Source organism: Haliotis cracherodii, unplaced genomic scaffold (assembly GCF_022045235.1).
Source record: "Haliotis cracherodii isolate W230 unplaced genomic scaffold, xgHalCrac1.p SCAF_7, whole genome shotgun sequence".
Classification (NCBI taxonomy): domain Eukaryota; kingdom Metazoa; phylum Mollusca; class Gastropoda; order Lepetellida; family Haliotidae; genus Haliotis; species Haliotis cracherodii.
This window is the reverse complement of record NW_027266330.1, coordinates 45,459,418-45,476,841: the sequence shown is the minus strand read 5'-3', so window position 1 is coordinate 45,476,841 and position 17,424 is coordinate 45,459,418. Positions and strand designations below refer to the sequence as shown.

The window sequence follows — 17,424 nt, the reverse complement described above, 5'->3', positions numbered from 1 at the left end:
GTTTGACTATTTTTTTTTTTAAAACATGGTGGACGGGAGACATTTTGTTTTTAACAATTCTTTTCTTATAGAACTATTTAAGGCATATGTGTACAATTACTGTCGAAGGGTTCGGCGGGGCTACGTGTTTGGAGTATTTCATCAAGTAAAGAGAGTAGGAACATATTTATGTATATCTATATTTATTTCCAGGAACTTTGAGTCAGTAGTATCAGGGTAACACTATTTTTCTGGGCATTATCACTTGCCGAATCCCACGGCTCAGCCACACATGGGGTACATTCCCCTCGTGCAAAGCCTGCAATTCAGGACGTACTAAAGTGATCGGTACTTATGGAAAAAGCAATGATAGGCTGACCAGAAAGTGTAAACGTAATCAATCATGATCAGTCATTCTTGATTGTAGAACATCCCAAAACAAGTCACTGCTGAGTTATTTAATTCTGAAATATCAAGAACATTATAGTTTGTTTTGTCAACTGAATGTTAAAGTAAAAGATATGAAGTGATATGAATGTATATTTACTTTGTTGATTTGTAATTAGTCCAGCCATATATATCTGTATTGTCATCGGATGCTATTAACTTTACCTTAGGAAACCGTCCCTCATTCCACCTCTTGGAATAAGAATATAACTTGAAATTTCTACTTTGAAAATGTACTCAAAAACATATATCCTTGTTTCCTCCGTGGCAACTGGAAAAACCAAAGATAGATCTTTTATAAACAAAACTAAAGAAAATCTTATACTAATCAACTAATATATCATCAAGAATAACATCATTTCAGGAGCATAGATGATGACGCAGTCGCTGGACCCAGAGCCACATCACCATGGTTACCAAACTGCAGCATATCCGATGCAATTCCATATTTTGAGTTTTTCAATAACTGTGAACAACTGACATGCGTTTGTATACAGAACCAAATTAAAAACTTCACAATCCTAAAATTTTAACATTTTGCCAGTTATCATTGTGGGCCCTTATTGTGTATTTAAACAGTAATGACCAGGTATTGTCTTCAGATAACACCCGTTTTTGGGCAGGTGAATCGATCACAGTCATGTGCACATCGCTATAGTGGCAAAAGTGTTTATTCACGTGCAACTGGTCACGTGGCCATAATACCGCACGTGTTTTCAGCCATACTTGTTAGCAGTCATTAACAAAAAAAAAGAAAAACACAAGAAAACAAAAGTCTTTACGGCAATTTGTCACGCCACGGCTTTCAAATGTGCAACGTGAACGTGCCATCGGCATGTTGCAGACGGGAACGTCCGTAGCTGAAGTCGCAATGACGATGGGTTGTAGTCGACGGACTGTTTATGATTTACAGACGCGTCTACAGCAAATGGGTACCACCGCTGATCGCCCTCGGCCAGGTCAATCCCATCGAACACGTCTGGGGTGCTCTTGGCAGAAGTCTGCGCACTCTCCAGAACCAACCACAGAATTTGCAAGATCTTGGCACCATTTTGCAGCAACAATGGCGTCGTCTTCCAAATCATGTGTTCACAAGCATCACAAGGTCCATGCGGCGGCGTTGTGTGGCAGTTGTCAACGCACATGGTGGCCATACACGCTACTGAACTTGTGTGCCATCAGATTCCCGTGCGTGGGACTTTAAACTGTTGATGTTATTGCCGAATACCGTAGGTGCTTGGAACAAATTATGGTTACCACCGTTAATTACAATTTTGGACATTAATGATTAAAAATTAACTTCTCTGATATATTTGTCCGTTGTATATCATATATGGGATTACTTTTAAACATGTGAAGTTTTACATTTGACTCAGTATATTTGTTTGTGATGGGTGCCATCGACAGGGGCAGTATACACTCCCTTTTGTTCCTGGTACATGTACCTGGTACAATCACTATTCGATAGTAAAACAAAATAAAAATAGGATCAATAAGGTATCTGACACCAAACAAAAATAAATTATGGGGTAAAAAAGATTTGTGCAAAAGTATGATGAAGTAAGTAAAAGAGGGGGTAAATAAATAAGTAAAAGTAGAATATAGATATAATAGACCTAATACTATGAAATAAAAAAAAAGGTAAACAAAGGCTAATTAGGAGATAAACATACTGTGTTTTCAATGTAGAGCTGGGTTACCTGTAGATTTAACCGCGTTAAATTGAATTTGGAACCGAGAGGAGAGGAGATTTACTAGAAACTCGTTTCGTAAATAATACAGTTGGATGTTTAAACACAGGAGAAGACTAGAAGAGATGATCAGTTTCTTAATTGAACAAACAATTAGTTACTTAGTTGATATTGGTTATGATACCGATGAGTTTAGAGGAGAGTCGTTTCTTAAGAATACATACAGTATGTATTTGATGGTATAACGCACAAGTTCGAGCGACTATGGTTGATTTTAGAGTTGATTATGGCTAAGTTTCGCTCTTCCGGCCCAGAACCACTCAATCAGATGACAATGTGTTTAGAGCAGTTGACCAGGAGAGATCAAGACTGAGTCAGATACATCCCCTAAAAGAAAAATGCATGTACATTCATGAAATAAAACTGTTTAAATAAAACAGGGCTGCAGTAGATTCTTTGAGCTCCTAGATTATAGCTATAACCCGGGGTAGATTCTGGGAGCTTCCAGGTTATACCCCGGGGTAGATTCTGGAAGCTCCCAGAGTATACCCCCGGGGGTTGATTCTGGGAAAAGGGGTAGATTTCGGAAGGTCAAAGAATCTACCCGGGTATACTTTGAAGGGGGCGGGGGGTATACTTTCAGACTTTACACAGGGTTCGGTTCCCGACCTGGGTAACTTATGGACTTTGGGATTGAACAAAGACAAAATGTAAACAGAGAGGTATTTGTTTTAATGGCCATGAATTAATATGAGTTGTAACTGATTCTTCATCAGAGGAGGAAATGATGTCTAAATCAACATGCCTTCTGTTTGTTGTTGAACGAGAAGCAGTTTGTTGTTGGGTAGCCATAATGAAAGCACGGAGGTTCAACACGCCTGGTGCCCACGGGGCTCGAATAACAGATGATTGGATGGAGTGTGTAGTTGTTGTTTTTTGTAAAAATATTTTATTACATTTTCCATCATATGTTACATTTCAAATTCATACATACAGTGTGCATGGAGTAGCTGTCATATTTTACATAATTATTATAGAGAGATATAAACTAAGCGGCAAAAGAAAGTATAAGTTGGCAATTTGTAATTTGTAAGTGGAAAGTTGCTATTGGGAATATGACTGCCCAGGAACAGGTACCAAAAAACACCCGAACACGCCACCTTTGACGGCGCTCGTGCCATGACAAAAAAAATTCCCACCTATGGTATAAACTGCACGTGCATGTTAGCTGTATAAATGCGTTCGTCTGGAGGGTATAACCACACGTGATGAAAGCACACACAAGAAATGCCACGACGGTCACAGGAGCAGAGAGAGAGAGCCATCGGTATGGCTGAAATGGGGGCAACACAGGTCCAAATTGCCAGAAGGTTCGGTTGTACACCATTGACAGTAGCCGAGCTGGTACAGGCAGACAGGTAAGACACAGGACAGGCCTAGAGCCGGACGACCCCGAGTGACAACACCACTGGAAGACGGTCAGATACGGCTCATTTACCTGCGAAACCGATTCGTAACGGCGACGGCGACGGCGACGGCGACGGCGACGGCGACGGCAGCAACAGCGTTGGGACATCCCATTAGCCAACGTACAGTACTACGACGACTTCGTGCTGCTGGAATCCAAACGTATCGTCCTTTCCGAAGAATGGTACTGACTGCTCAACATCGACGCCTGAGACTGTGATGGGCGAGGCAGGTTCGACGCTGGCAAGTGAGAAATTGGCGTCGAGTGCTGTTTACTGATGAAAGTCGGTTTAACTTGTTTCGAAATGACGGCAGAGAACGAGTTTATCGACGTAGAGGGGAACGTTTGGCTCCAGCGTGTATTCGAGAGGTACATCCACTCGGCGGGGGAGGTGTCATGGTGTGGGGCGGTATTTGTGGAGATCAGAAGACTGATTTGGTGATTATACAAGGAAACCTGAACGCTGTGCAGTACAGAGACCAAGTGTTGCAGCCAGTTGTGCTTCCGGTCTTACAAAACCAACAGCAGGACATTGTTTCAACACGACAATGCCAGGCCCCATACTGCGAGACTGACTCGGAACTTTCTAAACCAGCAGAACGTTGACGTTTTGCCCTGGCCTGCCCACTCACTCGAAATGAATCCTATTGAACATCTGTGGGACCATCTTGACAGACAGATTAGAGCACGCGATCAGCCACCCGTCAACAGACAAGAATTGCAGCAGGCCCTGAGAGACGAGTGGCAAGAATTCCAGTCCACGTCATCAGAAGACTGACGTCATCAATGAGGCGGCGTATTACAGCATGCATTGAGGCAGCTGGAGATCATACACGCTATTGAAGGCAACTGTGTCGACAATAAACTTGTAGTGTGTCTGATATTTTTTTGGTGACATTTCAGACAACTTTTGAAAATGAAATTTCTTACCCCACCATTGTTTACCTTGAGTTTACATTACCTGTGATTGCACAATTTCATTCAAACTGTGGTTGATCAATCATTTGTTACCCCCACCCCTAGATTATATCATAATTCACAGCAAAACCTCTTCTTCTTTTTTATCGATCATGGAACTCGACCTATACTTTCTTTTGCCGCCCAGTTTAGATGCAAATATTTGTAGCAAGGACATACTATACAGCATAATTTATATAGGGTTTCAAAATTATAAAATGGAAACTTGCATAATTACAATAATTATGAATATGAAATAAATATACATTTTCATAAAATCTAAATATTTCTTTTTGAATTAGTAAAAATATTGGATTTACTTTGTTTTCTATTTAATGTGGAAAGCATAGATTTTGTTACCAAAATTATTGCATTGAGTGAAATGTTATTCTCATCTTTGATTCCAAAATATAAGTGTTCATTACTAAAATTAACTGCCTTCTGTATAGTTTCCAAGTCAATCTGAATATTTCTTCCACGTATCTGCAGCATAGTGACAATTACATAATACCTGAGTAATTGTTTCAGATGATTCATTACATAGTGAACACTTAGGTGATTTAACATGTCCAATTCTAAATAAATAAGTTAGTTAAAATATAAATATTATGTATAACTTTAAACTGTTTATCCCCTTTGTATCTGTATACTGTTTTTCAAAACAATCTTCCCATTTACTGTAACACTTACGTTTTATAACTATAGGGTTTAACAGTGCTTAATAAAATACCTTGCTTCCCCTTTTATTATTTATTTTTGATATATTATATTAATAGCCTTTGGGAAATTTCAGCACAATTGTTTATATTGTTATTCTGTAAATAACAGGTAATTCAAAGTTTTACTCCATGATGGGTCAAAAAGTCTGTCTTCAGCTGTATTTTTGCACTAATTCATCAAAATAATATAACTTCCCTGTTTTACGAATGGACCATTCATGTATGAATGTTAATGCCATTGTGGAAAGTAAATAGACTTACCATCAATTTTGATTTCTTTGTTATACCAGACAGATTTGCTCATCATATCTTCAACAGATGTTTTATCATTATTATCACAACAATCCAAGCATACTGACCACCATAACAAAACTTCCTTCCAAAAGTTATGATTATTGTTAATGAAGTACACAGCAGTGTGAATGGAAGGAGTGTGCAGTTACATGGTTGATACAATGTGGTATTAGTTGATGAGAGAGAATGGAGCCTAGGAGTGTTGATGAGAGGCGGCAGGGCAATATGGCTGGTCCACTGGATCTAACGACTGGCGTGTTGCTGAATGTAATCAGGGATTGCGAATTGTGTGTAAATACGTACCAAACTTATAAATAGCTGAGATTATTTTTCTGCCGACTAACTTGCATGTATATAATCATCATCATTTGCTTGCGTGAAGAAGGACGAAACCAAAGATTTGTTCGGATTCCACTTACGTTGCGTGATATGTTGTATCAGAACACAGCTTGTCATGCCCGGAATCTATGTCCTATGTCTGATTCAGAAAACATTTAAGACAGAGGAACTTGTCACACTCCGAACTAGTACCTGGCATTATAAACGGCATTATAAACGGCCAGTTACTGTTACAGATCGGGAAGAGATATGGTTCATTATGTCACAACAGTATGAAGTTGGGACACAATTGTTTTTCGTTTGTTTGTTGTTTAACGCCGCACTTATCACTATTCCAGCTATATGACGGCGGTTTGTATATCTTCACCATTGGGATACGATGCCAAGCATCAAACCAAGTCACCGAGCCTGACCACCCGATCCCGTTAGTCTCCTTTTGCGACAAGTATAGTCACCATTTACGACAAGCATGGGTTGCTGAAGACCTTTTCTACCCCGGTCCAGAATTACAGTAGGGCCGGTGGGGTAACGAAATACCATACAACTAATATCCAAGGCATTGTAGTCGGCGCGGACAACATGTCACACTGATTTTGAAAAATGTAAAGGCTTGGAGCTCCCTTTCTTCTAGCTTAACAATCTGCTCCAGAAGTAACATTTGTCATCTTCACTTGCTCAATGTACGCCTAGATATGCACCCTCTGGAATGTGACTGGAAACACACACATATACACCACAAGCGATACATATTTGTTCCCGGCCCTTTTGCCGAATGAAATAACTTTGTCCTTAGTCATAGACAATACATTATTTTCAAGCCCAATCAACCGAGTTACATACAATCTTGCTAAAGCAATACGACAAAAACAACCTATTAACTATAACCTATAACCTATAACCCAAAACAGCATTTACGTGGGTGCTGAAGCAATGTCATTGCCTACTTGGCAATGTCTTATGTATATACGTTGGTTTTGTTTGACACTACCAAACAATTGACGTTGTTGTCACGTAGAAACTCTTGTAAACATGTTATAGAAAATGTTAGTGGCAGTAAATTTTTGAACTAATAGTGCTAAAATTGCCAAGAACTGTCGTGGACCCATTTAAACCACAGTCGTCAGCGTCGAGTGGATGCTTTGTAATCGAAGTATTTGACACATGAGCATGACAGACTTTATCGTTCGAGCAGTTTCTGGATGGGGCAGTTTCTTGAAAACTGACTATACCTATAAAAAGGCGAAAAAGAGGCCGATTATATGCCTTTATTCAGCCTGATGTCTAATTTAGTTGCCATATTTTTTTTATATAGAAAACAGTTTTATTTGAATCATGAAAATACAAGTTTGGGACAAGTGATACTTGTACAAATATTTGCTTCCCTCCCCCCGCTGTCAAAACAAGTTAACTATACGGCCTTGCACTTAGCTGGCCTATTGTATTTTTTGAATAATGTAAAGCAGAACAAGCGTACTTTAACATTATAACTATTACACCACACCACACCCCCCCCCCCCCCCCCCCCCCCCACACACCCCACCCACCCCACACACACACACACATTGTTTTAAGTAAGGACTATGAATAATACTCTTCAGTTAGTTACACCTTCCTGATTGATAGTCACGCGTTCAGGAGATGAGTCTGATATGACGTGAAAGCTCTGGTGAGGACCAGATCGAGCTGGATACATCAGCATTTTGCAGCATTAATACAAGAACACTGTCCTCATCGTCACGACTAGGTTGAACTCCTGTATAAAGACGCCTAAACTCTTACTTGCTTATTGAACGCCGAATTCGTTGTCAGGTGTAATTATACATCTACATACAAACGTGTAGGATGCATCACCCGTGAATGAGTGAGTGAGTGGGTGAGTTTGGTTTAACGCCGCTTTTAACAGTATTCCAGTCATATCACGGCGTGTCAGCTTAATGTGGGAGGAAAGCCTGAAGTGATGCAGGTCTCAGACGTTTACCACTTCGGTGAAGCCCACGAGCACGGGTATGGTGCTGACAAACCTAGAAACATAACCACCCGTGAACATCCGGGTTAGACTTCCGTGAATATCCGGGTTAGACTTGGTCTTCAGCAACACACGCTTGTCGTTAGAGACGACTAACGGGATCGGTTGGTCATGCTTGCCGACTTTGTCGATGCATATTATCGTATCCCAATTGCGTAGATCGATGCCCCTGATGTCAATCACTGGTCCAGACTCGATTATTTACAGACCGCCGTCCTATAGCTGGAATGTTGCTGAATGTGCGGTAGACAACAAACAAATTAACAACGTGTTTCACACTTTGCGAATATCCTTGACAATATGTGTCAAAATTAGGTGTATTTGTATGCAGGTAGACTCTGCAATAATGGTTAAAGTAATTCATGTGGGATTGACGTTCACCTCACCGACAGAACCGAAAGAAAGGACTTAGAAAGCAACCATTTAATTTTCGGGTGTTTGAAATGGGGTGGTTTTGATTGAACTGTTGAACATCAAAACAGATAACACCAGCAGTCTATATTAAGCAGAATCATTAGACGGCGTTGTTGTGTTGAGAACTCCAGCCTTGACGACTTACATCATCTATGTTGCGTGCTGTAAGGTGTCCTGCAACAGTAGTGGCATCGCCCAGAACTCAACACAACGTCATGGATAATTGTCCCTTCAAAAACACAACCAAAGGAGATCCATACTGGAAAAATGTAGCTCTCTGTAGTCTCATGTCAATTACGGCTGTCCTTGACACTGTAGGGTTCTCGGTGGTATGGTGTCCAATGTTGATGAAGTTGTTCCGCCTTGAGAATCTTCCCAAGCTCTTTGGGGGTCAATTTCTGATTTTCTAATGCCAAAAGCTATGTTTGAGTGAGTGAGTGAGTGAGTGAGTGAGTTTGAACTACATTTTAGTTCTATCACGGCGTATCAACCTTACGTGGGAGAAAATCTCGAACTGAAGCGACCTTAATCCCAATTTGGTGAAACGTTGAGCACCATCTAATGACAAACCAGATCCATCCCAGTGGCTTAATACACCCGTAACAGTTTGTTATTACAGATTGTTTTTAAACCTGTCAGCCACCCTAGTACTTTATCACTTCCAAGAGCAGATTTATATATTCAAACACGCTCAACACTAAAATTATTCCAGATATTTTAGTATCGAAATCAAATACAATACACAATAAAATGAGACCATGATTTCGATTTTTCATGTTGAAAAAATAATGTGCTTACCCAGTGTTAGATCTGGGAAGTGGCCTCCCTGGTTCACCACTTTCAATTTTAGCACATCAGCCTTTACTGCCCGCAGATTAGCCAAGCTTAAGCATTCCTTTCTCATCTGTCCATTTACCCAACTGTGCTGTGGAAGGATACCTTTTGTCTTAAATGTACATACATTACTACAAGCTAGCGGAGATCTATGTGCATGTATACACTTAATAAAGTGGGACATACTAGGACTTCATTTAACTTAAAATTTCCAAAATTGTAAGAAATATGAGTTTCTAGTTATGATGATAATAATGAGCGAATTGGCAACATATTACAGCTGGTACTGAAGTATGATAGTAGATGTTATGAACACCAACGATCTTGAAGGACGACTGGGGTAAGATGGGAAAATTCAGCTTGGATGGATAAGCAGTGCGTAAAACCGCCATGATTTGTCAACCATTCATTCACTCTACGAGGTACACTGCCTAAGAGTTTCCCTCTGGCGATTTGAGGGAATCTGTCCCACTCCTCTTGCTGCCCTTGTTCAACTACAGCCAACGTAGTCGGCGGCCTATGACGTTGACGGGCATGTCTCCATATCATGTCCTAGACGTGTTCAAATGTGTGGCCTCATTACTGACCGTGACACTGTATGGATGTTGTGCTGCTGGTTGTCAGCATTGACGATTCGTGCACGGTGAGCACGGCCCTTGTCGTCCTTGAAGAGTTATCTTATTTAGCTCCCATGGCTGTAATGAAAGTCAAGTACCGTCGTGTGTCATAAATCTATTCTCATCTCTTCTTATGGCGACTACTCAGACATTTATTTTTCAAAATGTAATGAAATGCAGTATCATTCATGTGCTGTTTGTTGTGGGTCTCAACATATGTGTTTCGGATTTGTTTTGGCGATTCTTCGATCTTGTGTTACTATGCTCTCAAATTAATTTGAAAGAATATTAGCTTGATAAAATTCTCATCTACTGAAATTGAGGAAGCTGAATTTGGGCACGTATGCCTCTCCTTATGATTGCATCATATTTTGTTCAAATCAGATTTCGAGAAAGCTTTTGATACGGTAAATAGAATTTTTATCATTAATGCATTAAAATTCTTTCAATTTGGACCATAAATTCAAAAATGGATGTCAGCATTTTTTAATGGAATGGAATCCAGTGTAGTAGTTAATGGATTTGCTAGTCCCTTTTTAAGATATTATAAAGCCTTCGTCAAGGTGACCCAGTGTCGCCATAAATTTTTATAAATTTGTGCGGAAATTTTGGCAAATAAGATAAGAAATAATCCTAAATTTAAAAGGAATTAAGATAGGAAAAAATGAACACTTGCTGTCACAATTTGCAAATGACACACCATTAAGTTTGGATGGAACAGAAAAAGGCCTTTATGCTGTATTGCACACATTTCAGTTTTTTGCTAGATTTTAACCGGTCTCAAGGTTAATGCGTTGAAAACCAAAATAATTTGGATTGGTTTAATTTGGCATGTTAATGTTGATTTAGATAATATTGTAATGGATAATTATAAAATATTGTTTGAAAAATGAAAAGAGAAATGAACCTATGGACGGTAAAAAATTTGACTCTAATAGGTAGAAATGTGGTCCAACATAGCTTCTTATTGTCAAAATTGAATCATGTTGTTTCTTCCATACCCAACCCTCCAAAGGATGTGATGGATACTTTTCAGAAAAGACTTTTTTTTAATTTGTATGGAAGAGGAAACCGGATAAAGTGAAAAGACAAATAATGTCTCAACACCCAAAACATGGCGGAATTAAAATGCCAATTATATAGGATGTGATTGCATGGATCAGAAGATTTTATTGTTTTCACTCAAAATGGACTGAGTTAGTTGCTTGCTGTATTCCAAATAGAGATAGATAATGGCTGGCAGATGCCTCCTGTGTTGATGTATTTATTGCTCCAAATACCATGAATGGATTTTGGAAGCTTGGGCATCATACTTGTCCAAAAAGAAACTGAAAACTGGTCAAGATATTATGAGACAGTCTATATGGTTTAATAGCAGAATACAAATAGGAAATAGCCCAATCTTTTATAAACATTGGTCAAGCAGAGGTGTAACCTTCATTGGGGATTTAGTGGATGACAAAGATAAATTTAATTTATTTGATGCTTTTTGTGCATATGTATGGAATCCAAACAAATTATATAGAATATTATGGAGTTTTGTAAGGTAAAGGAATACAATGTTTTCAATTCTATATCTCCTCGACCAAAGATGTCACTCAGTATATCAGATCTTCTAAACCAAAATATAGGTAGTAAAACATTTTACAAGACTTTATCAGCACAGGAGTTTGTTAAATTTCATGGCATTGAAAAAATGGGAAAGTATACTAAAAAAGACATTTAGTGAAACACATTGGCACGAACATATATTACTGGCAAAAGATGCACTCAGAGTGAGGATATTAGATGGTTTCAGTTTAAGATTCTTCACTTCATTCTTACAACTAACAAATATTTATATAAAATTGGATATGTTGATTCTGATGTGTGTACTTTCTGTACAAATCAACCTGAAACTATAATCCATATGTTGTATGATTGTGAATATGTAAGAAAGATTTGGGAGAAACTGTACATTTGGATAAAATCCATTGTGGAAGGAACCATTGATTTAAACAGAGAAAATGTTTTGTTTGGATTTCAAGGCAAACACAACAACCCATAGAATATTGTACTTTTAATAAAAAAAACAAGCAACATACAGACAATGTAGTGAAGGGATTATTGCCACATTTTGAACACATACATAATTAGTTACAAATTGTAACTATGCACACTTTTTCAGTTTCTGGTATTCTTTCCACACTTTGATTAAAAACTAAATTGTAAGACACACTGATATAGTGCGTTGACTTTACAGGCAAGAATTTATATGTATGAAAAGACGTACATTACTTGAATACCATGCACCACAATTGTATTCACATGACATGTGTATATATAAATGATGTACCTGCTGAGATGAATAAAAAAGGAAATAGAATAAAAATAAAAAATCACTATTTTTGCCATTCCGTCTGACAATGCTTCTGACGAAGCTTAGAACCAGTTAGGAACTATTTCAATTTTTTGTTGTCTCTGGTACATATACTTTTTTATATATTACATATCAGTTTTAACAGAATCTAAGTTTGTGTTAATGATACCAAAAAGTCAAGTTCTCGATCTCAAGAAAATAATCCAGAAGTAATCCATATGGTATGAAAATAAAATAGTTACAATAATGTATCTTGTTTAGTTTATGACCAACCTACTCACCTTAATGATTGGAAAAAGTAAATTACTTGTCACGGACGTACTATAGGTAACACACATTGGGGATACAATATCTAGACCAAAGCAGAACAAACAAGTGTGATAAGTGCGGTCATGCACTTACATTATTAAGGTATGTCCTGACATTCAAGACGCATATTCTTCTCCATAGGGTCGAGAGAACCCACACCATCACATTTATCATGAGATGTTCACAGTGGGAGCATTACTGGTCCTGTGTAGTTTAGTTTAGTTTAGATTGGTACAATGTCTGCCGGCGATGTGGCGGATGTTACTGGTGACTTCAGAATGGCTACATGGATGTGTCGAGATGGCAACAAGGGCCCCCGTGGTCTACTAGATGATGACAATGTTAAGAGCATTCGTCACAGCCACAGGCAATGTGTCGAAGACAGCAAATCTGTGGCAAGCACTCATGAAGGTACCCGTGAGGTTACTACAAGTAAATACCGGCAGATTGGATCGGTGGTCAGTTGTTTCGTTGCCAACATGTTCTATGGAGGTTTAGCAACGTCGTATGGTGTAATGTACACATACATGAAGCAATCTCTTGGTGTCTCAGAGGAGGAAGTGACTTGGATAGGAGCTCTTTTTGGTGGATTTTCTGGGATTGCATGTAAGTTAAACCAATCTTCAGGATTCAGTATGTGATGCCATTAGGGTTGGCAGATATATTTCGTTGTATACGTTCAAGTTATAATTGCAAAAACTAGTAATGTGGTCTATCATTTCATTTACGCTGGCAGCAAAAGTCCCAGCACATTTGACTCAAGTGGTTCAAGCATCACTCATTTAACATTGTGAAATTTGTTCCAGTTTCAGTTCCAAATGTATTAATTACAATTCATGGACACCAGAGGTCGGAGCTTTTTAATTACATTTTTTTTTTACTACTCATAAAAGGTATATTGACCAGTGTGGTTAACCCTGAAATATTATATTAAATTAAACGCTCGAAAACCAACCATGTACAAATTACACACATAAACTGTAGTCCTGCTTTTGAGCTTGTGTTGTTAAACTCAAAATAGTTTATCAGTTATATTAAGCTGGAAATTATTGTACACAACAACAATATTCAACTCCATAAACCTTTATTCAAGCAATTATTGGAGTGGTGTGTGTGGATCGCCTCGGGAGTCGACTTACCACGTTATTTGGAGGTTTGCTGGCTGTCACTGGCTTTATCATCGGCAGTCAGGTGAACGACCTGAACGTGTTGTACTTCGCACTCGGTGTTTTGCCAGGTCTGTATCGCATTACTTCCTATTAATCAATGATGGGGTGGTGAGTAACTGGTGGTAACTACTAAACCCTAGTAATTAATAACTCTTCTTGTAGGACAAATATAATACGCCAGCTGGGTATTGAACATACAATATGTTATCATAAAATTGTATCCAGATATGTGGGGCAAGGAGTGTCGATTAATAAAGAAGTTTGGAAAATCATTTACTGGGTTTTAATGTGAACAAAGCAAAAATGACATTGAACCCATTAATCTTTGGAAAGTATTATATTTCTCGTTATTTTACTCAGGTACTGGTGCGTGCTTGACTTATACATCGACCATGGTACATGTCACCAAACAGTTTTCAAAATGGCGACCTGTAGCCGTTGGAATATCTGTAACGGGGATAGCTATTGGTATGTTGATGTGGCCACCGTTATCAGCCGTAACTGCTGACACGACCGGGTGGCGGGGTACATGTCTCATCAATGGCGCACTGACTCTACACTTCATACCCTGCGCCATGCTGATAACTCCAAGAAACAGTACAAGTAAGTATACATTAAAAGTTTCTGATCTCAGCTCATTTCGAAAGATTTGTCGTGGAAAACTTTGCTATTTCAGTATCATATTGAAACCAATTTCACAATGTTCTTTCCCCATTCTTTAAGATTCTTCTGATGGTCCAGTTGTCTCCTTGAGTCAGACGTTGGTCAGTTGTCTCCAGATATTCAGGATTCCAGGAGCAATAACGGTCTCAGTCGCTCACATCACCCTCGGCTTCAGTTACTACACTTTCTCCACCTTCCTGCCTGCCTACGTAACTGCCTCACTATCTACCATAACGACTTCAGAGGCTGCTCTCATAGTTTCTACTTCGGGATATGGAAGCATGGTTGGTCGTGTCATCTTTTCTGGAATCTCTATGGCGAGCAAGAAGGCTGCAAACTACATATTTATCTTTTCATTGTGCATGTGCGGTGTCACAGATCTCCTTGTACCGCTCTGTGAAAGATCTCTTGCTTTCTACATAAACGGGGCAGCATATGGGCTAGCTCTAGGTGAGATTTTCTTCCGTCGATTTCTACATTATCTCCTCTCCAAAACTACTGACGTAGTTCATTTATATCAAGTAAACTTTCTCCAGTTTTAGTAATCATATCTTTCAATCGTGAATTTTATATGTGACGTTCGTATGTGAAACTTTTAGGAACATCTCACTATTTCAGGTGGTTGGAACGGTGTGTATACACTAGTTTTAGTAAAGTTGTTTGGACTCACTAATCTGTCCAAAATATTCGGCATATGTGTGATGTGTCAAGGGATTGGAGCTTTCGGCGGAGGGCCTTTACAAAGTAAGCTTTTATTGGTAATTAACTCATATAGAGTAATACTAAAAGAATCCGACAGAGGTATAAATGTGCATCGCCTTGATTGCTATACTAAGGTAGTACAAATATGATCAGTTTTTATCATATAATGGTTATTTTAATCGATGCGATAAACAAATCTGATAAACTAGGTATAATGTTTCGATAAATATGCAAATGACATTGCCTATCAGGAACAACTTTCATGCTCCATACATCAATGTATTGACTTCTTTTCTCATTATACTATTGCCTAACGTTCCCAATATGCTTAGTTAGAGGTTTCCCAATGTGTAACCCAACAATGGCTGCAAGTCATTCGACACAAGGTAAATAACGGAACGGTATAATCAAAAAACATGTTCCAGTTCACATCATGGATAATTGGAGGTATCGGATGTACATGCTATACCTTCCCAGCTTACATAGGCAAAACGTCTTCGATGAAACTAGCAAGGAAACTGCATGTTTTTTTCAGGTTATCTGTCAAGGTTACTTGACAAGGATATGACGTTCGTCTGTGCAGGGGGTTCTTTTATTGCCACGATGATGTTAATGCTGACAGTGGTTATGAGACAACAGATATCTTGCCCAGGCAAGCGGCAGTCATTCAGTGTTGGGGTGCTTGGCATCAAGAACGACGGCTTTACTCCAAGCAGCTCAGACACCACAGTCTAACGAACACCACTCCCACTGATATGATTCCTTGCTGTTGCTTTTGACAACGCAACCGGACACGGTTTGACAGGGACAATGTAACTGTACTGTTGGTAAACGTCTCATGCGGTATTCAGGATGCAATAAAACAGTTTTTGTCGGGCTTTTTTGGATTGTCCTTCCGTTTTTAAGTAGCACAGAACAGGATAATGGCACTGACAAATCCTTGATGATCATTGGTTGGAATCAGAATTCGACCCCACACACAACGGATCATATATACAAGAACTATTAAGGTTGAACCAGATACGCCAAGGAAATGTTCATAGAAAACAGAAGACGATTGCACAACTTGGTCGGTTTCCAATCCAGAATTTCTATTATTTAAATTATTTCCATTCAAATATCTAATCTCATTTTTGTTATACCTGACGCTACCTGAATCATGCTTGGGGTATTCTCATGAACTATTTGCGATATCACTGTGCTGTATATTGCACTTCTGTTACGTACAACCTACATAAATTCGTGACTTGAGATTCTGTTCTTCCGCTACCCAGGTACCAGGCTTCAAGTTTGCGCGAAACCTACCACCGTGCGTTGGAACTTCCAGGTTCGCCCTGATAATGATTCTTGGTTTGTGGATGGTTTCACATGGTTTGCTAACTTGATGTTACACAATTGAAGCTTTGTTCCTCTGCCTGAACGTAACAGACCCTTGGATCATTTGAAATGAAGGAATAAAATGGCAGTCGTCCTGGAATCATCATTATTGTCTTTGTTCAAGAAACATAATTGTCAGTTTTTATGATCAGAAAGTAATAGTTCATTGTTTGTTCCAAACGAATTGTCTATTCGATGTTTTCGTGGTCTGAACCATTATTGATCTGCCGCACGTACTTTGAATATTGTAGAACCGCAACTCCAACCGGAACTGTAACGTACACTTGTACTTATCATTATTATCGAAACTCCTACCGACAAGGACTCTGGGGGAACAGATTGCATGCACATCTGGATTTATCAGCCTGACAGAAACATTGGTGTGCATCATGGTGGTAAAAACTTGGGAATGATCCACAGCAAGAGTGTGCTATCTTTCTCTTCATGATGATAACAAGTATGATTGCCAACGTTACTAAATCCAGACGGAAAATCTAAATATCATTAACTTCTTTAATTACTGTAAATGCGACGTTTCGGTGTAGATCATTATACCGTTGTCAAGCAAGACATAAATAGGAAAAGAAAAAAACATGAATCAAGTTGCAGGGTTGCTGCACGGACTCGAACTTCTGATAAACCATGACTGTCTGGGTTTCACTAAGAGTCAAACTCTTTTCACTGAATAGATAGGTTTTGTATTCACATGTATATGATATTTTATAAAAATGATTTCTTGTAAGTAGATGCCTCTTATGTTAAGATTTATTATGCATAGACCAGTGTCAGGACAATATAAGTAGTTCCTATATTTATAAAGACAGTATACTGTTATAAATAAAATGTCTGAATAGCTTCATAGTTACTTGGAGAATTCTTATTGCAATTTGTTTCGGTTTTCAAAAATAGGTGACACGTTCTTTTCATAGATTCAGTTAAATAAGATGCATTTCTATGAACAAGGGAGACGTTTGGGCTTAATTATCTGCCTTTGGGTTTATACTGTATAAACAGCCGAAGTGACCAAGTATGGAGTTTATTGTATTTATAGTTGTGAGAA

At 38.7% G+C, this 17,424-nt stretch overlaps 1 protein-coding gene across 1 annotated transcript; it reads left to right on the top strand.

Moving 5' to 3' along the window:
- Positions 1-12,689: 12,689 nt before the first annotated feature.
- On the top strand, positions 12,690-15,722 carry LOC139448598 (monocarboxylate transporter 13-like). The gene is made up of 6 exons (XM_071230162.1): positions 12,690-13,059; positions 13,547-13,690; positions 13,983-14,225; positions 14,346-14,735; positions 14,904-15,029; positions 15,523-15,722. Exons 1-6 carry the CDS (start codon positions 12,690-12,692, stop codon positions 15,720-15,722), a joined length of 1,473 nt encoding a protein of 490 aa, XP_071086263.1.
- Positions 15,723-17,424: the final 1,702 nt, after the last annotated feature.